This window comes from Apaloderma vittatum, unplaced genomic scaffold (genome assembly GCF_000703405.1).
Source record: "Apaloderma vittatum isolate BGI_N311 unplaced genomic scaffold, ASM70340v1 scaffold8506, whole genome shotgun sequence".
NCBI classification, from domain to species: Eukaryota; Metazoa; Chordata; class Aves; order Trogoniformes; family Trogonidae; genus Apaloderma; species Apaloderma vittatum.
In genome coordinates, this window is record NW_009719981.1 from 35,936 (window position 1) to 61,708 (window position 25,773).

Sequence of the window (25,773 nt, forward strand, 5' to 3'; positions counted from 1 at the left end):
CAACTGCTGGAAGGTGTAAGGCATCTTTGCTTTAAATGGATTGTCTTTCAGTGCATGGATAGAATAGCAATGTAACTACACAGATAGCTTCTAGGGAAATGAAAATGGTTGATTTTGCTGCTAACCCCCCCAAAAAACCCGATACTCCAGACATTCAAACCACTGTAAACAGAAGTTCTGCCATGGCCAATAAATTAGCCATGGCCAATAAATTATTAGAATATGTAAAAACTTAAAGAAACTCCATTACCTACCTGTTGATAACTAAGTGAGTGAGCTTAGTTGTGCTGGTAGGTAACATGAGGACAATTGTATGGGTTTCCACAAATAGTGGGAACTTCACGTTTTGCAGTTCAAACTTCTGCCAGGTGATGAGAAAATAGAAAGCAATAGTTACGCTGCATGTGTTTTGGACTTACAATCTGCAGTACCTGCAGTCTTCATTAGTATAACTTTAAATATATAGTACTGTGTTCCAGAGGTTCAGAATTTTCTCAGGAAGTCAGATACAATTTGTGGACAACGGCAGTCCTGCTGTGACTTTCAGGAATTCAGCATACCGTGTTCCCACACACATACTTGTTATGAGTGGTAGTAAAAGAAATGTGGGTGTTTCTGTTCATTGCAGTGTGTAATCACCTTTTGACATTTTCTTCTCTAAATTTGCAAGTAAATGTAGCAATTGTGTAAGTGAAGAAATTGCATGTTGGCTTTAGCAAGCACCTTAGCTGTGTGTGAGGCCGTACTATATGGAGGTAAAGGGAGCCTCTCACTTCTATTGACTTTGTGTCCTTTGGGTGAGAACAGGCAATGTTCATGCCTGCTTCAAAGAAGAGAAGAGGGAAAAGGAAAGTTAAAGAAGGGGAAGGGAAAAGGAAAGTTTAAGGGGAAGGGAAAAAGAAAGGAAAAAAGGAGCAGAAGGAAAGGGAGAAAGAGGAGAAAGGAAGGGGAAGAAAGGAAAAAGGAGGCTGGGATACATTTACTTTGCATAATTTTGTTGATCTGCTGTACAGTACAGAGCTCTCAGTGTTACTGGCATAGTTGAAGGTGAGGTGAACTGTGAAGTTTTGGCCTGGAACATCTTAAACTCATCTCTGCTTAAGGCAACGTGTTGTGGCTTTTCTCCCTGAAGACTAACTGTAGCACCATTGCTTGGTTTTCCCTGGCTCAATGCTACATGGCACAAATAGTGCCTTTCCCATAATTGTATCCCCAGTTTTTCCAAAGGCTTTCCTTTTTTTAAGATTTACGATGCAGGAGAGCACAGAGTATTTGTCCCCTTTATCTGGCACCTTTCCTGAACCGTGACTCTCTCCAGCCCACCGAGAGGTTCTCTTGCGTGCGCTGCGCACAGGCTCCTGGCTACTGGAGGTGACCTGCAGAGGTTCAGTCCCCCAGCTCAGCCCTTCCTCTCGCTGAGGGAGAGCAATTACCTGAAGCATCTTTCCTTCGACTGATTTACTCACATGCACCCAGCCAAGTGCCAGCACGGATTCAATTCGTTTTTAATGTACCTGACAAAGGGAAAAATGTCTAAAAACGTGCATCTCTTGCTTGAAGTTACAGTGAACATCAGGCGAGCACTAAAAAAACCCAACCACTGCACAACACCTTAGAGTCCATTTGTAGGCAAAATGGTAGTATGAACGCTCTTAGAGAATATTTGTGTACGTGTTATCTGCCGTTTGTATATGCATTTATTTTATTTGAGCATTAGCATAACTTAATTCATGATGAGCCTGTTTTTTTCCCAGAAAATCCACAGAAAAATCGTTTTCTAGCTGAGAATTTCTCAGAGATCGAGGCTCTTTACATTGATTCCAGAAGTGTAATTCTCAAGCTGACTAATGGTTTGAAAACTAAAAAGAAGCAAGCTCCATAAGGCATGGCTTGTGCTGCCAGGCTCTGCTCTACTGTATGGTTTCGTTGTCAATTGTTTGCATTTTGTTGCATCTTATGTAATCTTTATCACAAAAGTGAGTTTCTCAAGTGGATTAATTTTACCAGCATTGACAGAAAGGCACAGTGCTGAATGAAGATGTACTAATTAGCAGATGTACTAATTTTACAGAAGCTGAATTTAAATTCTTTATCATTTACTGTAGGAGCTCAAAGGGAATGGAACATCTTCCTTATGAGGAAAGACTGAAGGAGCTGGATCTCTTTAGCTTGGAGAAGAGGAGGCTGAGGGGTGACCTCATTAATGCTTATAAATATATAAAGAGTGAGTGTCAGGAGGACGGAGCCAGGCTCTTTTCAGTGATGTCCAATGACAAGACAAGGGGCAACGGGTACAAGCTGGAACATAGGAGATTCCACAAAAACATTAGGAAAAATTTTTTCCCTGTGAGGGTGGCAGAGCACTGGCACAGGCTGCCCAGGGAGGTTGTGGAGTCTCCTTCTCTGGAGACTTTCAAAACCCGTCTGGACGCGTTCCTGTGTGACCTACTGGAGGTGATCCTGCTCTGGCAGGGGGGCTGGACTAGATGAGTTTTTGAGGTCCCTTCCAACCCCAAACATTCTGTGATTCTGTGAAATGTGCTGCTTGCCATGGAAAATATGAATATTACATTTGAGGCAGACCTCTGTCAGCAGTCTATGTAGTGCACCTGTAAAGGAGGGTTAGATTTAACTCTGCCATGTGAAGGGCAATTCTGCATTCGACTGAGCTGAGATCAGATAGCATACAGTATTGGTATCTTGTCTTACCCTGCAGATGATGTCGGTCATTTAAACATCTAGTTCTCTGACCTCTCTGTACGTCCGCTGCCTGGCTATATTCTATATGAAGCACTATTTTCATAGAATCACACGTTGTGTTTTATGAAATGATATATTCTTTCATTTGCTTGCACTGGCTGTAAAAATCAGCCTGTGAGACGTGGTTGTCATATAACTAGTACAACCTAAATGCAGTATATGAAACTGTTAGGTGAAAATGCAGTCAAAATATGCTGCAAATCTGCTTTGCCTAATTAGTATGTTACAGTACTGGAGATGTGAGTTATCTTTAAAGCTTGTTTTACAAGTGTCGGGCATATTACCAGAATATAACTGTGATATCAGCATATTTTATCATAGCCTCTATAATCAGTTTTACAAGTAATTGTTTTTGTTAAAGAAATACCCTATTTTAACAAATTCTAATTGGAAGCTGATGAACAAAATTCTTAGGTTGATATCACATGGAAAGGTAATGTTCAAGATTACACAAGTGCGTTTTTTTTACAGGTTTACAGTTGTGACAGCAATTCGCATGCCATGTTTGTTTCATCCTTCATGTCTATGAAATACACTATAAATATTTACTGCTATATGAAAAGCATGAAGTGTGATCCTCGTTAGCCACTACCAGCAGGTCGTCTGTGCAGTGGAGTACATCTAGTAGCCACAAAACCAGAGAAGGCATTCCTACTCTAACTGTATAAATCAAGCAGCTTTCTTCTACTTTTACTAGTGCTACTGGGCATCTGGCACAATGCTGTTAAACTTGGGGAGGTTACAGTGACTTTGTAGGAATGTAAGAAAGGCATGGAGCCTAATGATGTATTTGTATAAAAATGGACTCTGTGGGTTGGATGGAAGGTGTTTCTTGAATCTCCATGTCCTAAATTCTCTTTAAGGTTTTTGTTTGGGTTTTCTGTTTTTTTGTTTCGTTTTCTGCTGGATCATTTCTTGCCTTCAGGTTCAGGGTCACTGACCTTATTGCAGCCGATGGCTGACTGCCTGTTGAGATGCTGTCACCCATCCTGATGAGCTGGGTGGCCAGTGCTTGCCCACCGATGGCCAGCAAGGGCGGCTCAAAGGATGAGGGTGTGCAGATCTTGTAGAAGACTGAGCATGTTGGAGCAGTGGGTGCTGTCAGGGGCTTAAGCTGTGCGTACAGTGCTTTCTCCAGGGAATAAATGTCAGTACATCTTAAGTGGAATATGCAACTTTATTTCTAATCTTAATTTCTGAAAGTTAAGTAAGGTGTTCAGTGCATTAAATCAAAACTGCCAACTGGTGTGTGTTACATGAGGCTCTCAAAACTGCTGGCTGGGATTGTTAATTCAACTGAGAAGATTCCCGGAGGTCAGAGAGAGTACGTTGAAGAGATCATTGTTACCAGAGTGTTTGGCAAGGTAGCAAATGAATGCTGTGAGTATAATGTAGCTATGACAATGAGAATACCTGAACTAAAATACTGTGCTGTATATCAGTAGGGAGCATAGCTAACTACAGGAAGGCAACGTGCTCTGCGGGAAGATAAATTATTTATGAGGAAGGCATAGTGATATGCATAATGGTGGAGAAGGAGGGATGAGGGGGGGCTTGATTTTTAAGCAAACTGTCAGTGAGCTCTACTGAGATGCAAATTGCTGTTTCTTTGTCTCTGCTGACAGGTATTGCACGTTGCATGACGTTTTTACCTTTATTATTTTGTTCTTCCTTAAAGCTCTTCTTCAGTGTTGCCAAAGGGAAGAGGGGTTCATGTCAAAGGTCATTTTTGCTGAGGTTGGTGCTGAAAAAAGACTAGTTGTGTAACAGTCTTAGCTGGATTTATGCTGTTACATAATGTTAAAAGCATTAGGAACACAAATGCAGCCTCTTTGTCTTCCTTGCTAGTGGAAATACTGAGGAGGATGTTTGGTTTAGGGGATTTACAGAGAAAACATAATATTGGTTGGAATGCCAAGCTCAGTGCTGTTTCAGCCAATCCCCAGAAGGTGTGTTCTGATCAATGTAATGTTCAGAAATACATAGGGGACCCCAGTGTTTCTCAGTTAAAACTGAGTCTGCTGTATGGAGTGTTTGAGACTATTGTCTTAACAATTTTACACATTGTGAGGAACCTGCAGCTGAAAGTTAAGATACGGAGGTATTTTTTTCATAAAGCTGAATATGCCCATGAATGGGATGAAATCCAAGGTGTCATCTTCAAAAAGTTAGTTCAGAAGGATATTTGCAAAGTATTTTACTATGTACAGTCAACCTGTACACAGGTAGGTTCTGCTACCAAGGACCCTCTAGACCTTCGTGGACTTAATTTTATAATCAGCAAAATTCCACTTGTGCTGAATGGTTTAGGAAACTTGTCTGTTAGGAAAATGACTGAAGACTTGTATGCAATAACTTAGGTATTTTAAGAAATGCTCTTATATATGTATGTATTTAAACCCACAGGCATTAGAGTATTCGGTTAATTTTTTTTTTTCATAGGTGACACTTAACAAAAGCTACATGCTCATCGTTTGACTGAAGTACCATTAATGTCTGATTTAGGGTCTCGTCTCACTCTAGTTTATATGAGAGAATGTCCTTTGACAGCACGAGAATGACAGAGTTACTAAACTAGTTAAGCTAGAGAATGAGGCCTCGGTGAAATAAGAGCATTGCAATCTTGCTGTGTCCAGGAACAGACAACAGGGCTGAAGAGAAAAGAGACCCAGTAAAAACAAATGTTTTGGTCTTCTTTATATACCTTCAGAAGAAATAAACCAGGCATAACCAGTCCTCCTGTCTTTCTAATTATAATTTGTGCTCCTTCTGCACTGTTGCAATGTTTTAGCCCTTGTTGTCACTCAATATTGTGCGTGTGATTGACTGAGCTTATTTAACCTCAGGTTTCTAGAGATCTGGTACCCCGGTCTAAGTTGCTCCCTGTAGACCGCCTTTCTAGGCAGTGAGAACAGAGATGAGAACCTTCAAAGAAGGAGCCATTTCACGTGGCAGTTCACGTGTTAGGTTAGTAGTCTGTAAGATATTTTGTGGCTTAGGAACATAAACCTGAAGTGTTTGTGTTCAGAATAATTAATTGTTGATAGACTGTTGTCGGGAAGAATAGAGCATTGCTTGGCATCTGCCTTCTAACCTGTGGGTTGTAAAACACTGTCCTCAATGGGGGACTTTCAGCAATAGGTGCTGCTGAGGGTAAAAGGACCTGACATAAAATGCGATGGGCTGTGTTGCAAGTGCTGATCTTCCCTTATTTCCTCACCTGCCTCCACAAAACTATATTGCTTTCACAAATAAGAAGAAAATACTGTGTGTAAGGAGTTAAGCACAGAGATTTATTTTTTGTATTAATATCCAGTATATTTTGGTACACATTTACAAACTTACAGAACTTGTTTGAAGGAGAACCAGTGGAATTGCATTTCTGAATTTTTCATGATCATTTCTTCAGTTCTTGTCTGCCAACGCACACCACAGGGTACAAGACTGATTTTAATGCGCTCTCCTTTTGTTACTAGTCAGTACTTCTAATTCTGAGCTTGTCTGCGTCACTGGGAGTGTCAGACAATTTACTCAGGAGGAAGCCTCTGACGTGCTCAGGGTTAGTTTACTCAGCAAAAAAAGCATCTGTGCAGAAAAGCTTATTGATTCCTCTGAGCGTTCAGCTTAACTGTACGGAAGAGTCTATGTGGGTCAGAGCATATATTCTGGATCAGGAAGTTAAGATGATTTTGTGCTTGAATGTGCATGCTAAATTGAAATTAATGACTTTAAAGGGATTCAGTGCTGTTAAGAATATGCATTCACTGTCTAGATTTTTTTATCTTTCTTTCTCTGTGTCTCCCAAAACCACCTTCTTTTAAGGAAATTTTTAAAAAGTACAGTTATAGCATATGAAAGAGATTTGATCAATTTTGTCTAATTTTAAATATCAACAAATCATTTTGAAGTGTATCTGTTAAATGTACCTAATATGCATATGCACAGAAGAGCAGACTTCTTTATGTCCTGATTCTTTTCTGTGCTCTAGGCAGCAGATTTTGCTACCAAGTCAGTGTCCACTGCAAGAATGCTTACCTGATATAAATTTACAGAAACTATATCAAATAGTTGTTAAACAAATCACTGTATCCTACTTTTAAATAACTTGCACTGATCCACTCAGGGGATGTTATCTGCAAAGTGGAGAGTCACAGTGAAGTGTTGCTTGTAGGATTAAACTGCATTTAGAAAGCTGTGAAGAAGCAGGCATCTTTGTAATTTGGTCTGTGCTGCAGTTATTTTGTTTCTTAACCTTTCAGTGGCTGGGAATAAAGGCAAAGTGAATTAATTGTGTGGGATTCTAGCCTCTCTCTTTAAATATTTATCATTATTTCTGTTCTTTTTTTTTTTTTCCAGTTACAAGAAAACACATGAGACCCTGAGCCATGCAGGACAAAAAGCAACAGCAGCTATCAGCAATGTAGGAACTGCTATCAGCAAGAAATTTGGAGATATGAGGTACAGGGGTCTGCTGCTTCTCTGGTCTTATTTTGAAGATGAAAAGTATAAGACATCTGTCAGCTCTTATTTTCCTTTTAAGTTAATGTTTTAAAGGTTCAAGTAGTTTGTAGTCAAGAGTATTTTGTAACATTCCTAGTGCCAACCAAAAGGAAGGGATAACAATGAAGACAGAACTCTTATTTCGTTCCTCGTTTAAAAAAAAAAAAAAAAAGATGCAGTTTGAAATCCTTTTGGAATAGCTTTGCAAGCTCAAGTAGATGTACAAGTAAAATGAAACAAAAATTGTGGCTGAAGAAAACAAGCCTGCCTTGGAGCTGCTTGTGGAACAATAAATCAAAAAAAAATATTTCAGGCTGTTTTTAATCAGCTTTTTCAAGATGTACAAAGGCAAAGTTTTGTTCTGCAGTTGTACGTATAAAAAAGGATGATGATAGCAACAGGAGTTAGGGTCAGGAGAACTGTCACTTAAATGGAACTTAAATGTCAGGCTGTATATGTTGATGTACTTAAAAAAGCTGATCTTAAAGTTCATCAAAATGAGAGTATAAATGAAGAAATGGCACACTGAACCAGCACCTCAGTTTTCAGCTTGGTAGCAGGACTACAGAACTTCTCACATGTATTAGGGAGATGACTTTTTGTGATGAAAGGAATGGGCATGGTTAGCTCTACAACATATTGTTTGAGCTGCAGAATTAGGCTCTCATATATTAGAGATACTGGTATGTACTCACTTTTTGGTCATTTTGTAATGTGTAAGGTAACCGTATTCTAAGAACTATGTGAATCAGTTTTACAGTATTTCAAATTTATATGTGGTGGGGTGTTTTTTTACTGCAGATGGCTCAAATCTAGTTCTTGGCAGCTAAAACTTACTTTTCCAACTTTATTATTTTTAATCTGAATCTTAAGAAATCTTTAGGATTTCTTCTTAGAGCTTAATAAACCCTCTACAGAAGTACTACTTTTCTAAGTGAAACTAAAAAGGGATAATTTTTATCACTGTGTGATCTGCTTTAGAGTTTCTTTTTCCACATTGCGGTTTATGCTGGAAATCTAGTGAGTGACTTGCAATCAGGATATGAGCATAAGCTAAGAATTATTTGACTTGATAAAGCCAAAGATCCATATGTAGTATATGCCTAGAAAAGAATTTAAGAGTAGTGAGCTGTACAGTTACATTTTTCCAATGCATTTTTTTAGCATTCAGCAATCTGAGAGCTGAAAACTCTCTAATACAGAGGTTTGAGCTTTCATTTAAAGGTCTTTGAAGTGGTTTTCTTTTCTTTTTTTTTTTTTTGTAACACATTTTAACTTGTATGAGCTTTTGACATTTGTAACACCTCATGTCTCCGCAGATGAACACATAGCTATGTGGTAAAGAAGTGTGTGGTTTATTTGTTCGTTCATTCATTCTCTGTTCAGAGTCTCCCTGGTCTTCCTTTTGATGCCTTCTGGCTCTTCTATTATGAGAAACAGTGAGTGTAGTCTTTCTGCTGTCCCTCCTGTCACTCATGATTTCCTGTGGTTTTACCATATTTCACTTTATGGTTTTATCCTATTTCACTTCAGTTCCCTCTTTCACAGGCTGAGGCTCCAGTTGCATGAGTTGCTTTCACAAGGTTTTTCCTACCGCTCTTTGTTCTTACTGCCTTTCCTGCATTTGTAGCTGCATTCGGTGTATATGAGAAATGTGCCAGATGCGTATGCCGCACGTGGCACCAACATACTCTCTGTTTCATTTCCCATTCTTTCTTAACACTTTCTCCTGTGATGAAGACGAGCCTACTGATTGGTGAGGTCGGTGTGCAAACGCCTTGAACGCTGGCACTTGGTCACAGAGGGAGGGATGGCTCATAGCAACTCAGTACTTCTCAGGTCCTGTTGCTTGTGCTTTGCATAGGGTGTGAGATGAACTGCAGAGGCAGCAGTATCTTCACTGTAACAGAATGTCTTTTGCCTTTAATATTTCTTAATATTACTTACTGATGGCTACTAAATTCATTTGTCCTACCTGTCAGTGCCCACCCCCATGGTGTTTGTGCTGCTGGCTCTGTTTGGAAAGCAGATGAGTGGTGTTTATCCCATTAACCCAAAGGCTAAGCCTGTAAGCATTTTGATTAATCGAGAAGCTTGTTTCTCGAAGCTTTCTTTGAACAAATTGTTGCCTTGAGCCTGGTCAGGATTTTTTCAGGAAAATATTAACTACCAGCTATTCATTTTTTTTGTGTGTGGATGCTTGCTGGTTGCAGTTAAGTTCTTGGTCAGGAGATTTTTCTTGAGACCTGATGAAGCAGCAAGCAGTACAGCCAATGTCTTGTAGTTACATAAAGCACGGCATGACTTGGGTATTCTGCATCTGCTGAACATCCTTAATTTGGAGTAACAGTCGGTATGCTTCCCCCAGCAATAAAACTGGCCTCGGATTGTGTCTCAGCTTGGGCAGGTGCAGTTCTGTGTGGGGCCACACTGTAAACCTTATCACTTAAATGACCTGGTTTTAAAAATCTTTCCCTCTTCCACTCCAGTGCCAGGCTGTGTTTGAGGGAGTAACCTGAAAGAAGGCAGGCTTTTTTTTTGTTTCATTTTTTGCGGGCCTTTTTTGCTAATCCAAACCATTTTATTTCAGTGATCTAGTATATGGATTATCACTGCCCTGTCCCATAATGCTGATTTAAACACACATCAGACTCTGGCTTAATTCTCTTGGTTAGGCATTAAGGTTGATAGTCACCAATGGCATCCAGATGCAAATCCCTGTTCTGCTTTCATTCAGAGCAGACACTTGAAACTGATTTCTAAAATCCAGATGATCATCATAATTCCCAGTATGTTCAGCAGTCTTACCCCCTGCCTTTGACGATGGTGATTTTGAAAAGGTTTGTAGTCAGCCTGACTAAATACTGAAGCCTGCCTTCTTTGGGAAACAAAATTCTGTTTTCCAGATTGCCTGCTTTGTCAGCTGTGCAGAACACGACATGAAACACATATTTCTGTTCTGAAGAAGCAGCGTCCTAATTTTCACCTTGTATTTTCTCTAAAAATATTACTAAAATATCATATATCAACAACAGGCCAGATGGACTCCCCTGAATGTGCTATTTTGCTGTGCTGGAATTCAAGAAGATCTACAAGACAGAAAAAGTCAAAATTCCGCATGTCCCAGAAAACAGAGAAGCCACCCTTTGGGGACAAAGTGCTTTTCATGCAGCTGCTGGGATTCTCTTTCATCTCCGCCCCAGATTTCCAGTGTCACAGCTCTCTAATTCATTTTGTGCATGAATAATCACTAGCATTTTATATCTTCTAAATTTTGCATTAATTATTTCTGCTTGTGGGGTCCCTTTACAGTTGTAATGCATTCTATTTAATATTATTATTTTGTTATAAATACCAGAAATGCTTATAAAACCAGTATACAGATACTTTTGCTTTATGATACAAATCAGGCACTAGTAATACAGTTAAGAAAATAGCTTCTTCATGAATAGGTCTTGTGACTAATAATATGCTGTCAAGATTTTTTGTTGCCTCTCCACCCCTGGAGCTCATATTGTCTCCTTTAACATTTTCTGGCATGAAGAAGGAAATCAAAAGGGAAAAGAAGAGTCCCAGGTCACTCACAGGGCAGTAGCATGGGCTTGGATATCACAGCAGTAGAGGTTACACTAACATTTCAACAGGGCTCTTGCCTTGTAGAGCACAGGTGTGATACAGAGTTGAGGGTCTTTAACCCTTGCTCCTTTGCATGCTGGTAAAGTTTGGATCTTTTCGTACAACACGGCTGGACTGCTCTGTGGCTATCTCTGTTGATTTAAGAGCCCGGCTGTTGGTCTTTTTAGAAGTAAATTGTGGTACCAAGTGTGAGACTTTGTGGGGTTTCTTTTTTTGTTTGCTTTATAAAAAGGAAAAAGGAAACCATGTGCACTCACTACACTGCTACATGCACATTACCGCGTACATTACTACTACACAAGTAAATGTGTTAAAAGATGAAGGTAACAAAGGCATGCATGCAAATTAAATGTCAGCAGTTACACTGCTTATACATCTTCATTCAACCGTCTCGTACGTTTTCTTTAATCGTATGATCACACAGACCCCCTTTCAAATGCAGTTCCTGGGATGAGCTGGCTCTAAAGATGAATAAAGGTAATATAATGCCTCATTCCTGCCAGGAGTCAGAAGGCACACGTGGAAGGAGACAGAAGGCTGCGGGGAGGGAAGGCTTGGGGACACGATTGAGGCAACTGAATTGCCTCTCGGAGATGATGGGAATCAGCACAGAAGACATATGAGGTCCCAGAGGCGTGAAGGAAGGCAAAGCTCATCCCTCTGCAAAGGGGCAAGGGAATTTTTGGGAAATGCAAGGCAGATACTGGGGAAATGCATTAACCTGTTAGCTTCTAAGCCTCTAGAAGGTAACATGATGTCAAAACCATGAAAGGGTTGTCAAGAACAATTATCTTGAACTGACAGCACCTGTCATAGAGGGCGGAGAGGAGGCAGACGTGATAGAGCTTGACTTTGGTAAGGCTGTCGGTACTGGTTTTGTGGTCCTGCAAGTGAACGAGAGAAATGCAGTTCAGGTGTTACTGCTTTAGAAGGAAGAGGGCATAGGGAGCTGAAAATTTTATTGAAAGAAGAGGTGCCAGTAGCTGCAGGATTTTGCAGGCCTCTGTCCTGAATCTGTTACTCTTCAGCATTTTCATTACAGGTTTAGCTGATGGGATCATGTGTACACTTAAAATCCCCAGATGACTGCAGTGGAAGGGAATGTAAGCACTTTAGACAGCAGGATTAGAATTCAAAATTGTTTTAAATGATGAAATAAAATTCAGCATAGGAGAGCGTAAAGAGCTTTATTGACAGATGGAAAAAATTTAAAAGCAAGAGATGGGGAGCACTGCCCAGCGAGCTGGGCAGTGGCTTTGCAGAAAAAGGCCTAGCAAGTGCTAGGCTAGAGGCTTAAAAATGCAGCAGGAGTCAGTGCTGTCACGCTCTCAATGCTGCTACAAACTTAATTCCAGCAAGTGGTACAGGAGTGATGTCGGTGAGGAGATAATTGCTCTGCTCAGCTCTGATGAGGGCTCAGCTGGAGTATTCAGGCCAGAGCAAGGGCACTGCCTTTGGAAGGGTGTGCAGGTGAACTGGAAGGAACGGGGAGGGGAAAAAAAATCAACTTCAAAGATATAGCCAGTGAGAGTGTTTGTACGAGCTGGTTTTCAGGCTAGATGAATGTGGCTGAATAATGAAAGAAGCAGCACATAGTAGGTTAATGTAAGAGATCAGGAAAGGCATTCAGCTATAAAGCTGACCGGGGCACCGGTTATTTCTGAAGGCTGTGAAATCTCTCTTGCTGGATGTTTTTAAAAGCAAGTTAGGCCAGTATCTGTTGGACATGGCTCAGCTATAACTGCTTTATTGCTGTGGGAGCTGAATTTTGCCATGCCTTTATTGTTTTGCCTTTCTGTTGGGTTTTTTTGCTGTTTTTTTTGTTTTGTGGGTTTTTTTTCTTGTGATGGTGCTGGTGAAGTTTTTGCATAGCCTTTTGCTGTGCATTTCCAGAGTTTCTGTGATCTGGGGATGGTCTGTGCACTTGAAACTTGCTGAATTCATTGGGAGCTGAATTCCTTGAAATATGGTAGCTGTGACACCCAAACTACCATTCTTAATCCTCTGTGTCTCTGATATACCCTATAAGGGAAACAGTAATATTGTCTTGCTTCAGAATGTAATTTCATAGGCATTTCTTTTGCTGATGGGTGAAGGAGTTTGTTTTCTTTCATTTCTACTCACCCTTGCATTTGTGCTGTGTTTTGAGAGCTCTTCATTAACACAGATTTCCTCATCATATGGCTGTACAAGTATCTGTGTTAGCGTGTAGAAAGGGGGTGGCTGTTACTGGGAGTCAGCAGGTAGTAAAAGAAGGCTACATACGGCAACAGTATTACTTAAGCTGATCTAAGCAGAAATGTGTTGTGAAAATAAATCCATGAATGTTTGAGACACACCACTATAACATGATGATAAGCCCTGTAAATAACCTTGAAAAAAAATCAGTGGTTTTTTTTTCAGAGCGAGGGATGGATATTGTGCAGTAAATAATGCATCATGCCACACATTGAAAAAGGATGTGAAAATTAAGTATTGAAGAGATGTTCATTAAGTGTGCACCATCTATCTGGCTCATGGCATGAGGCAGGTGTTCCCTTGAAGTGATCTGTAATTAAAGACTACTTCAGTAACAAACAGATGAAGGAGAGGTTCTCTGCCTCATCATTTCTTAACTTTGGAACTTTAATGACATCCTTTGAATACTGTATATTGGTGTGCCTCTCCCAATTCTGTTGCTTTAACTAACTTTCTTGTGAGCTGGAAGACAATGTCAAAGTGTTTCAAGTATTGTTTTCAACAAGCAAGAAGTATTTTAGAAAATGTTCCTTTTGGAATTAAAAGCCACAGGGCTTTTTTTCCATACCCTTCTCAACTGAGAGATGATTAAGAAATCCAGAGGAGATGAAAAGGCAATTGCTGCTGATGTATGTGTACCATTCCACCTCACCTATACTTTCTCTTTAACGAGATTAAGGTGGGATTTTGGGAGGGAAATCAGTTGTCATTGTTTAAATCTGATCTAATGAAGAGAAAATGTTCTTTTTGGAATTAAAAGCCACAGGGCTTTTTTCCATACCCTTCTCAACTGAGAGAGGATTAAGAAATCCAGAGGAGATGAAAAGGCAATTGCTGCTGATGTATGTGTACCATTCCACCTCACCTATACTTTAACGAGATTAAGGTGGGATTTTGGGAGGGAAATCAGTTGTCATTGTTTAAATCTGATCTAATGAAGAGGACACAAAATCTGGCAGACAAAACTTCTGTTCTTTGTTGCACAGAATAGGTGACTGCATAGTGAAGGAGTATGTGAAAATTTTTGCTTTGAAGCCTATCCACATTCTAGTGTGAATTACAGCATCAAGATTTGAGTGCAAATGGTTTTATTTTTCTCTTCAGACAGTTTGACATACTGCAGATACATATGTATACATATATATGTGTGTATTTTTGTTACATTTTCACGATACTTTTAACTCTTGCTTTTCTTTCCTTACACATCTGCGACAGATCGCATTCAATTGGGTAAGACACCTTTCTCTCCTTCAATACTGTCTCTCTAGTTCACAGGATTTGTTTTATGGAATGTAATGTAGTAACCTCTTTCCTTTTAGCATTGTTCTATATGATAGAAATCATATGCTATTTAAATTGTAATGCCTCATTTTTGTAGTATGATGAGTATAATAAGGAAAGGTCTGGAATAAGTGGCTAGAGTGTGTTTGCCTTGTTCTTGAGTAGATTAGTCTCAAATTCATATAATGAACACATTCAGAAGGTGTTGCTCTTGGGGAAAACCTATTTAGATGTAAGCTCATTCTTGCAACCATCTTTTTCTGTCAGAAGTAGGAATGTAATCAACGAATGTTCAGTAAAATTTCTATTCAGCCAGCAGAGTTTTATAAAGATTGTGTAAAGTATTTAATTACCTCTTCTTCAATAAATCAAATGTATATTAGTCACGAAGTGTACACAGCCACTCTTTAAAAGTCTTTCCTGGGGAAATTTCCAATAGTAGGCAAAGTCCTGAGCATGATTAAAGGGGTTCTTTATTTAGAGCATGAATCTGTTGGTGCTATGAAGCACTTCAGTATATGGTGAATTATAAAACAATTTTATGTGTGCTGAAAGATTCTGTAAGTGGTCTGACTTTATGTCAGTTCAGCCAGCAGAGGGGCTGAACAGTCCCGAATTCTCCCACAGCCCCTCTGGCCTGGTGGCATCACCAGGGCACAGGACAGCTCAAGAACAATGCTTCTGTTCAGCTAAGTGGTCCGAATGTGGACTCTTCCTTCATTGAGAAAACTTCAAAATGGGGCATAGATTGATCTTCGTACTCTGACATGAAACAAAAATTTAATGTTTAGGGACCTTTGTTGTAAAGGATCTCTATTCTCTGCACTGATCATCATCACAGACATGTATGTCTTTGAAAATCTTAATGTTTAGCCTTCTAGTAAAAGATATTGGCACTGTTCCTATAACTTGCATCCATACCTCTTTTGAGGAATTAAAAGACGAACTCAGTAAAATATGCACTTAGTATTCAGATTGTCTGTCACTTGCCATCTCTCAGCTGTGTGAATTTAATTTGGCACAATGTAATCTTCTTACTTAAACCTTCGTATTTAGAATGTTTTGCTATTAGAAGAGGAGCAGCCTTATGCTGAAATATCTCCAAACTCTTCTTTTTGCATATTATTTGTCATGTGTTACAAGACTAAAATGGCAAACACGCTTGTTTAATTTAGCTAGGATTGTTAAAGATTTGCTGCATTTGTAAAATGTTTGGGCTAATCTTCCATAAATCTTAAAAATTTTATGAAAAATCGAACGTGAAATATTTGCATTGTCTGCTGTCAGTTCTTATCTATTTGAGCTTAGCAGAAGCCTTAAAATGTCTACAACAACAAACAGTTTGTGTAAGATCTTATTGTCCCACCTGCTTGCCAGATAGTTCTTTCCCTCCCGCCCCATTTCTGAATCTTTAATCTGGAAAAAAAATATCATTTGTGTGTATACGGACACAGTGCTGCTCTGGATTTGCATAGTTTAGAACAAATGCGTGTGCTGTTTGTATGAGGGCTTTTTTTTTTTAATGCTGTAATCATGCTTTGCTTGATTGCAGCCAAATGTTGGTGTCCCTTAAAGTACAGTTGTTACTGCTCTCAATCAGACCAGACTGCAGTTGTCAGTCACCACTGAAAAGCAGCCGTGCCTGAATTTTTGAAATGAGTACTCTAGCAGTGCACTGTTTACTTAAAATGTTCAGATTAAGTGTACTTATGGGCAGTTCTTATACTTCAAATAAAGATTCATATTCAGAACAGGCTTGATGCTTCCCAGCAGCAGGGAGGAGGTGATACTATGATATCAGAGTTGGCTTTGGTGGCTCAGGTGGTAGAAAATGGCCAAGACAAATGGTTTGGGTGGGCAGCTGTCTACAGCATTAATGGTGCGCAACACAGTTTGGGGAACTCTGAGTGACACAGAGGCTCAATCCTCCACTTGCCAGCCTTCCAATACTCTTGCTGTTGGGAAGTCTGAGGAGGGAAGTGGAGAATTGGATGAGAGCGGTGGAAAACAGTTTTCTAGCCTTGGTGTAGTGTTGAGGTGTGAAGAAGGAGGCAGAACATCCTAGAGAGATGGGGGACAGCACCTGCTACAGCTGAGAGCTGCTTCTCTGGTTGAAGAAACCTCTTGTTTAGGTAGCCTGTTGTGCAGGACTCTGTACAAATTAGGGCTGGCTCTGGCTGTTAGGACTGTACACATTGTACATGCAAGAAAGGCAACTGCCTGTCCACCTACTGCCTCAGACCAGCTCTGCTTACCTTCACAAACCGAGGTGTGCTGCAGTCACCCAACACAGAGCTTACGGTCCGTCACTGAGGAACACAGAGGTAGCTCTCCCTGTCACATATTGCCTCTCTCTGTAGATAGCAGAGGTCTGCATCATTTAAACGGATATTGCCAGGAACTGTTCTGCATCATTCTTCTGAGCCCTGTTAAATTGCTGGTCAGTTCACATGAGAATGTGGTGGTAAGATCTTCAGTGCTGAACGTGAGCTGGAATTCATGGGTGAGTTTGACAAGCTGTTGCCATCAGGAGAGGAAGAGTGCCAGCACTCTTGGGAATATGTATATTTATTTTTAAAGCTGAATTAAAAGATAAAAATTACATGTTATAATCATATTAAAAACTGAAGTTTACAACTTTTTACTTTTCTTTTGTTTTCATCCCACAGTTACTCTATTCGCCATTCCATAAGCATGCCTGCGATGAGGTAATGTGCCACCCATGTCCTATGTGCTGTGATGATGTTCAACGGTGTTATGAAGGGGGGTGATTTGCATACTTTAGTCCTGATCCTGCAGTTTTTAGCTGGATGAATAGTCCCACTTCAATCAATTAAGGTTATTCATGTAGATAAGAGCTGCAGGACAGGCCATCTGTGGGGTTTTTCCTTTTAATTGTATTAACTGTTTAATCTCTTGTACAAGCCTTTGAGTAAATGAAGCAGTTCTGAGATGTGTTTGGGTAGCTGATTGTTACCAGGTTTGTGTTACTGAATCTGAAATTCAGTTGTTCTGCTGTCTCTAGAACATCATCCAAAGCTCATTAACATCAGAGACGCTTTCTGCTCCAGCAGGCTTTGGATCATGATCCTATGGAAGGATTTTATATGAGTGCTTTCATACTTTAATGGCTATAATCATGCTTTACTTGACTGCAGCCGAATATTGATGTCTATTCAAGTAAAGCTCCAACTGTTTTCAATAAAACTAGGATCTAGCTTTCTTTTTACAACCTTGGTCTCTAAATATATGAATATTCCCACTCCCTGCCAAGCACATGGGGAAAACAGATCTCTTAACTATATCTTGGATGCTAATTCATTCAACTTCAACCAGTGGATAGTTCAAGGCAAGCATTCACCAGTGTGACCTATGGGTCAAACATCACTCATGAAACTCAATTTCTTTCTCCTTTTGATCCTTCATGCCTTATTAATAGTTTGTTACCAATTTAACAGAAACCAAAAGTAAATCTGCATGTTTTTTTCAACTGGCTTCCGTTTGTCCTTTCAGTTTAACTTAGACTCATCATGCTCCTTAACTTAGCATCATCATGCTCCTGGTCAGTTCCCAGAGCTTTCAAAGAGGATGCAGTGGAACACTAAAGCTTCAGCAACCATTGGCTTCATTGCTTTGCAAACATGAAGCACAGGCTCCTGCGTGTGTTTGCCTTCTTCTGTGGCTGACACAGAGGCATCGGCACCTGCCAGGTTAAAGTGGTTCTGCCTCATTGTTCCACTGCGAGGAACCTCTGTTATGGTTAAAAATCAACATTATGTTTTATTTCATGTAGGAACAAATGAAGGTGGTGTTTTTAATGTACACTATTGGCCGTGTTGTTAGGGGGTACCCTGCTCATTCAGTGGTAGTAGTTTCTATAATCTCTTTCTGGATATGCCACAATAGGTGGGAAAAAAAAAAAAGCTGAAGAACTAAACACTTAAGTAACTGCTTTGATTATACTGCACTGAGCTAAGAGAGATCCTGTCACCTCTTCATTTCTTATGGTAAAGAAAGTACAAGAAGAACACTGTTGGGCAACAGTTTCTGAGCTGCACTATCTTCACTAATAGTGAAGCACAAAATATGCTAGAATTGAGCTCTCAGTTGTCAAGCAAGTAGCAGAGAACCAGAAGAAGGTCGCCTTTAGCCACTGTAGATTTGCCCAAGTCCTTTGTGCTGGCTAAACAGCTGGAGTAGGAGACAAACTTTTGTACTCACTCCAGCTTGCCCACTTCTAGCATGTCTTCCTACACAGGACAGAGATTGTCAGCAGTGGGGAAGCTGCTGTGAAAAAGGGAGAAGAGACATCCATCTAAGCAGTTGAGGGGTAACTGGAGTACAGATGCCTATGGGGAACTATACTCTCACTTGAAAAGAGCGTATGCATGCCATTCATAGTATTACACGATGGATATTAGTTGTGGTCAGTATGTTTTGTTTGCAGGAAGAAATGTAAAAAAAAAAAAGATTCTATTTAAATTGAGGGAGAAGCTATATTTTAAGTTTTGGAGAAAGAAAGAAAGAACAAGCAAGACTGTCAGGCAAGCCAGCAAACCAAATATGTGATTTGCTGTAAGAAGGAAAATCACAGCTGTTGCCTGTTATTATTATTCTTTTAAGATATGTTCAACTCACGGTTTTCCCAAAGTGTTGTGTTCTGTTCTGTGAGGAGTGAAAGGCAGAGAAGAGCTTGGCTTTGTCAGAGGGGCATCCTAGGAAGGCAGTCTCCCTAAAATCTTTGTCTTTGAAAGCAGCACGATACACCTGTGGCCACAAAATCATGAAGTGAGTGGTCAGGATTCTTGATAGGGCATTTGGGACCCACTTCCTATGTAGTTCTAATCTCCTTCATCCTAGCCTCAGAACATTAAAATGTCATATTTTTAATTATGTAGATTATGAACTTGCTCATCAGCTGAAAAGAAGCGTTAATTTCTTTACAGCAACAACGCAAGTGGATAAAACCATAGAAATGCAGCACTACAGCCAGCGTTCTCTGGTTGTTCTGAGATCATGACAGATGTATCAGAGGGTAGGCAGGCTAGACATTGTTTGGTTTCAATTACTGGGCAGGTTCTGCTTTTGCAAATTTGTAGCTAAAAAAAACTCATCTCATTACCCTAATTGGATTTGACTGACAGAGCACAAGTGACTGTCCTTACCCTATCAGTCTATAATGGTCTTCGTCCTGTCCTTGCATTGTTGCCTGGTAAGAAGTGATCAAGTTGTGGAGTTACACCATTATGTGAGCAACTGACTCTCCTTCCTTCCGCTTTCTTTTTTCTCCAAGGAATTCACCGACATTCAAATCGTTTGAGGAGAAGGTTGAGACCACCGTCACAAGCCTTAAGGTAAAGGTTAGAGGCAGAATTACCTGGCCATGCATGTTAAGGTGTGGCAGCTTAGTTGCCCCTGTCATTTGTACAGAAGACCAATTGAATTTGCTGTTCCATCAAGAATTTCATTGAACTGCACCAATGGAAAATAAAGGCAATGGGCAGAGCAATAGTCTTTCTCTGCTTCGTTACTAAGAAATTACTTCTGTTGTCTACCAGAGTAAACAAGTGGCCTCAGAAATATGAAAAATTTGGCCATACTAAAATGGAAAGCAGCAACGCCTCATAACGTTTTGACTGTATTAAAAATTTCAAATCTGTATTGATGCTCACTGTGGGACAGGAAGATCTGATGGCAAAGTTACTGGTTATCACTAACAGCACTTGTTAAGGCTCTTATTCAGAAAAAAAAGTTTGCAGTGAGCTAATCTTTGCTGCATGGTAAGGTACATTCTAGGGTGGGGAACAAGGGGGTTTGTCTCCTAATCATTCTTATTCATCCGATAAAGTCAAGTGTGCTCATAAAATGGCATTTTACTTAGCTGCGGTAGAAAAATTCCAGCATGTTCCAAGTACAGTTTGTCAGTGGGCAAAGGCTAAATTGATCACCCCTCATTTTAGGGTGAGCTGAAAACACTAGATTAATATCATAGGGTATTACAACTTATAAAGCATTAAAAAGGCAAGAAAATAGCCTTCCCTGTGGGACAGAAAGACATTCCTTGTTACAGAAAATGCAAATTACAGCTACAATTGAAGCAGCAGGTGCACAGGGAGGGTATGTTTTTTCCTTGCCACTGTAAAATCATACTGCAGTTAAACTTTTCTGCTCAGTCTCTGGGGAAAGTAAGCAGCAGAGAGCTTGATTTATTTTATTTATTTATTTATTTATTTTCTAAAGATGCATGCCCATCAAAGAACGTACAGTTGCTCTATCACTTTGACCTTTTGAATGTTCACATTTATTTAGCAGCAGGCTCTTCTGAAAACTTGAAGTCACAATAGTGTGGGGTCGTGTCATCTCCATTGCCCTATATCAGAGAAGGAAACATCATCTCAGTTTCACAGGTTGGAGGCAGCATCCCAGGGAAGACTAGGAGCATCCCAAGGAGCTAGAACAGAACCCAGACGCCCCAAGGCCGCCGCTCATTGCCTGTGTACATCTTCCTAGTCATTCTTGTCACCTTAACTGAAAATGCTTTTTGTATTCAACCTGATTCATGCAGTGGGGGAATGCAACTGGGAGTGTCTCAGCACTGTTCTTCCTTCTCCCTGCCTCTGCTCCAAGGCTTGCAAGATTAAGAAGACTGGGAAGTGGGGGGAGAAATCATAGACTGTCCCTTCAATTCTAGGATCCTGTTGTGGTCTGAAAAAGTGGAGAACTTCCCAGAGACACTTCTGAAAGAAATAGCAGTAGCCTTTTTTTCCCCTCTATCCTCCATATTAGCTACAGATTTTAAGTGGTCCTACAGTGTTCTGTAATGATGTTCACATTTGTCATGGGTTAGGGCTGGGCTGGCCACTAAAACACAGACTGATCCTCTCTAACCCTGACTTTCCCCCACCATAATGGAAATAATAGTGAAATAATAAAGAAATATATACAATTATACATAGGCCCAATATTGAACCCAACTCCCCTGCCCCTCCCCTGATACCGATCCCCACTGATGCTGCAGAGCAGGAGGCACTGGGGAAGAGGAGCTGGATACAGGAGCTGGATTCGGGAACTCAGGATCAGGATCAAAAGCAGGAGAGGTCAGATAGAGTCCTCCTTGGACACCGGCCATTGCAGAAAGAGACCTAAACTCTCGTGATCACCCAGTTTAAACTAAATGTGATGTATATGAGATGGAATACTCTTATTGGTCACCTGTCCTGTCTGTTACCCCCCGGAGGTGCAACCTTTGACTTCCTTGTGACCCCTCTTACTACCCGGCACCCCCAGCGTGGCACACAGGAGCCAGCAGTGGCCTTGGTCACTACAGGAATAAGTATCAGCAAGAGCCTTTCTGCATCCCAGTCCCAGGCAGTAACTGCGAACATCAGGTGTTATCACTGCCAGTAGCACACACTGTCTGCAAAAACACTCTGCTCACTTCAGAAAGTGCAGCCTTTCAGAAGAGACTGAGCTGGAAATTTAAAAATCACTGAACAGAATTCGTTTCATTTAGCTCAAACCAGGGCAAGATTTCATACATTTAGAAGTCAAATCTCAAATTAGATTTTATTTGCTCTTGGGAGTTTGGACTTTAGGTTGCAGCTTTCGTAGGAGAGTGTATTGCCCTGGAAATCAATGGGACTTGCGTGCCTCGTTCTCTTCAACTCTTCTGAAAATCAGAACCCTGATGAATCAAATGTTTCCTTAAACACTGAGGTATTGGGGCAGAGGCATTCAGTAAAGTTATTTACACCATCCTGTAGCCTGCTACTACCTTAGTTTATTGAACTTTCAAGCTAGGCAAGCTCCTGTGCTAGCTGATGAAAAAAAGGATTACATAGGATTAACCCTTTGGAAACTTAGGCCACAAAGTTAATTTAATTAAATTAATCTTCCTAAGCATCCAGTGGCTGACAGACTGGAGAAAAAAAAAAAAAAAAAAAAAAAAAGCCAGCTTGTCTTTTAAGTCTTGCTGCAGTTCTAGGATGGAGTTAAAAGTTTTGCCGTATTTTCAGGCTTGAATCAGCTCCGAGTGGGCATATCAGCAAGCCAAACCACAAAAGAACATTTTCTTACCAAGACAAGCCAGTCAAAACAGCTTTGTCTCTTTGTCACTTAGTCTTGAGCATTTCCGTATCTTTAGATAAAAGCTCTGTCTTTTTTAGGATAACTCTTACTTCAGAGATTTTGTTTGGTTTTATTTCTAATACTTACATTAAGAAATTGAGCAAATGGAAGCATTTTGAAAGTAGGTGATGTGTGAGCGCCCTGTCGTAGGTTTCATTAATGTAACTAGCTATCCCCTTCCCCCCGTCCCCACAGGAAAATGCCATGGGCAGTTTTATCTCACCGTATCTAGGTAGCTACAAGGACCTAGAGGGTGACAAGTTGCTGGTTTTGTTTTTTGGTTACTATATCCCTTCTGCTGTCTGAAATCCCAGTATGGTTTATGTATTTTGAGAGCAGCTGTGTTACCGTTGCTGGCAGATGGGTCACTTTACTCAGCAAATGAACCAGTTCGTTTTGATACCTGTCTCCTACCCAGCCTGTGTAGAACTGGATAAAAGCAGTGAAACCAGCACGAACTAACCATGTAAGGAAACACACTAAGACTACTGGTGGGATCTAGGAGCCTGCTGGGGATCTCCTTAGGGACTGGGTCCTTTAAGCATATCGTAAGTGCCACTGGCAGGTTCTGTGATTGCAGCCTGGAGGTTTAGAAATTGGGGGAGGAAAGGGATTGCTTTATTTGACTATTTTTATAGCTTTTCTTCTAAGAAAAGCCCAACACCACACGATTTCTGTCAGCTTTGAATGGTTCCCAGCCTTCCATGGCTGTGGTGTGGAATGCAAACAGGACTTGCTACAGTGTGGGCAGAGAAACTTGCTGTTCTCTTTGTTTGCCTTGTTCCAGACCAAGGTTGGTGGGACAAGCCACCCAGGGGGCAATTTTGAAGAAGTTCTCAGCTCTACAGCCCACGCCAGCGCTCAGAGCTCTCTTGCTGGCACTCGACTCCCTGAGAGCGAAGAAGAGCTTCAGTGTTAGACCGCAGGCCCTCCTGAGCGTCACATGCCTCTCTTCAGAGACTTGCCCAGCCAGTGATTTTTAGGCCTGCCTCACCACCCAACTTCTGCAACAAGGTTTTGTCAGCTTTGGAAGATTGCCTCCCTGGCCTTGTGCTGGAGAAACATTTCCTCTCTATATTTGTATTCTGGATGGGCCTTTTTATCATCAGGTACACCTGATGTACACTGTAGAACCCACATGCAAGTCATTGATTTACAACGCTCTAAATTCTATGTTAAGTGACCAAAATGGTTTTCATTTTTGCGTAACTTCCCTCCAACAATCTGCCTATTTCTTTTAGCTTACTTTTTTCTATCTGTTGGTTTCCAACTCCCCTTTCAGCGCCACACTAGGCAGATGGACCTAGAGCTGTGCAGTTTTCTACAGCCAGCAGTTGTCCATATACCAGCTCTCTACCAGCCATACCAGGAGCCCTTTGCTCAGGAGTGTCTGTACATGATCTATTTCCTAACAGAATTAAAATCACTTATTGTCACAGTAAGTTTTTTCTCTTTCACTGGTACAGCCCAGCATTTGCCCTCCACCCATTAGTCAGCAGTTAAGGACAGGAAAAGACACCCAGTTATTCCTGTAGAGACTGAACTGATGACAGGTGCCGATTTAAGATGATCCTTGCAGCTGGAAAAGCTTCAGTTTAACAATATGTTCCATCGCTTGCTCTCTGTGATTTGATAAGACTCGACAGCATTAATTACAAAAAGCAGCAGAATGGAGGGAACCTCTAGTATTTTTGCCTCCATATCTTCCCCTTAAAAATTAGGGAAGGTATATTTATGAGCCTCAGTCAAGATACAGCCTTAAGCGAAGGAATACAAAACCAACAGCTGGCTTACGATGTGCCATAGGTTAGAGAGCCCACGCCTTCAGTCTGCTTTTCAGAGCTGCTAGCATAAACCCCAGGCTCTCACAACACACAGGATGAGCAGGTACTTCACTTCTGGTGTCAAGTTTTGTCATGCTTCACTCCAGGACATAATTCTACCCCACGCATTTTTATCTGCTTAATTGCCAACAGCCAGTCATCTCTCTGCTTTGATTCAGCATGTCTTCACGCAGCCTTTTAACGCTTTTTTCTTAAAAAAAAAAAAATTCAAACAAAAAAAGCGCAGCACGCTTGTGACACTATCTTGCTGTCTAGTGAGCACGTGTCAGTCTGCATGTTGCACTACTTGGTTCACCAGACTGAGATGAGCAAATCTTTTATCAGTAAAGCATAAACATGCTGGAACACAGTCTGGCTACTTTTGAAAATTGATGCTTTTTTGGGGGGAGGGAGGGGAGCATAAGCCAAAGCTTCAAATCAGTGTTAGTAAGTTCAACATTACAGACTGCTTAAAATCTTGTGAGAAAACTTGGCTTTAAGTGATTTTATTCCTGTGTGGCTTTTGTTACAGTTTTTACAAAGTTGGAAGTCCTTTTGTAATGTTCTTCTGGACATAAGTTAACTTTTGACATTTATATCAAATGCCTCTTTTGGTGTGATTTTTAGCATGAGAGCAAATCTAATTAGGGTTTTAGTATAGTTTTCTCATGACAGTTTGCTAGTTTATTTTACATGGGTTTGTGCATAAATGTGAATTTATTTAAATTAAGATATTAATGGTCAATTTTGTGTAAATGAAGTTACTAATATGCTTATTAAAAAAAAAAATCTCTTTCATACTTTGTGATGTTTTTTTAATTCTGAGTATTTACCAGTATTACTGTGCATCTCTAAGCCTTGCTGTGTCACAGCAGAGTAGCAAGGTAAATTGCGAGAACATAATCTGCCATTCCTTCAATTTTTTTAATCTCTTCAGTTCCTTCTTGACCTGAAATACCCCATGAAAACCTGTGGCCCAAGCTTTGAAAACTTTTGAAGTTCAAAGGAGAAAATTGAACCAAGTTCAGTGAAACTAAAACACACCGCAGAAAACATCTCCTAGGTCTAAAACTCTTGACCTTCTTTTGAGCACAGCCAGCAGCCAAGATTAGATTTAAACATGGAGTCCAAGCACTGTCACCTTCTACAGGACACTAATCTAAATCTCACTTTATTTAAATATACATGTATGTATGTATATGCACATACACATAGAAAAATTATTCTGGAAAAAGCAATAAATTGCTTTTAACTATATTCAATAAGAGCATAATTTAAAGAGCTTGCATGAGTATGTTAGTGGGGGTAGGTTCCAGACAAGCTTCTCTTCCACATAAATCCACATAAATGATGTGTTATCGTCATTACGGCAGGGGCCGCAGTGTGTAGGGGGGAAGGTCAAAGGAGG

The 25,773-nt window shown here is 40.4% G+C and overlaps 1 protein-coding gene across 1 annotated transcript in view; it reads left to right on the forward strand.

Moving 5' to 3' along the window:
• The window catches only part of TPD52L1 (tumor protein D52-like 1), a 36,392-nt gene extending 12,931 nt beyond the window's left edge, over nucleotides 1–23,461 (forward strand). The window contains 5 exon segments of the mRNA XM_009870856.1: nucleotides 7,117–7,218; nucleotides 14,350–14,364; nucleotides 17,085–17,123; nucleotides 19,709–19,769; nucleotides 23,330–23,461. Coding sequence (XP_009869158.1) covers nucleotides 7,117–7,218; nucleotides 14,350–14,364; nucleotides 17,085–17,123; nucleotides 19,709–19,769; nucleotides 23,330–23,461 — 349 coding nt within the window.
• Nucleotides 23,462–25,773: the final 2,312 nt, after the last annotated feature.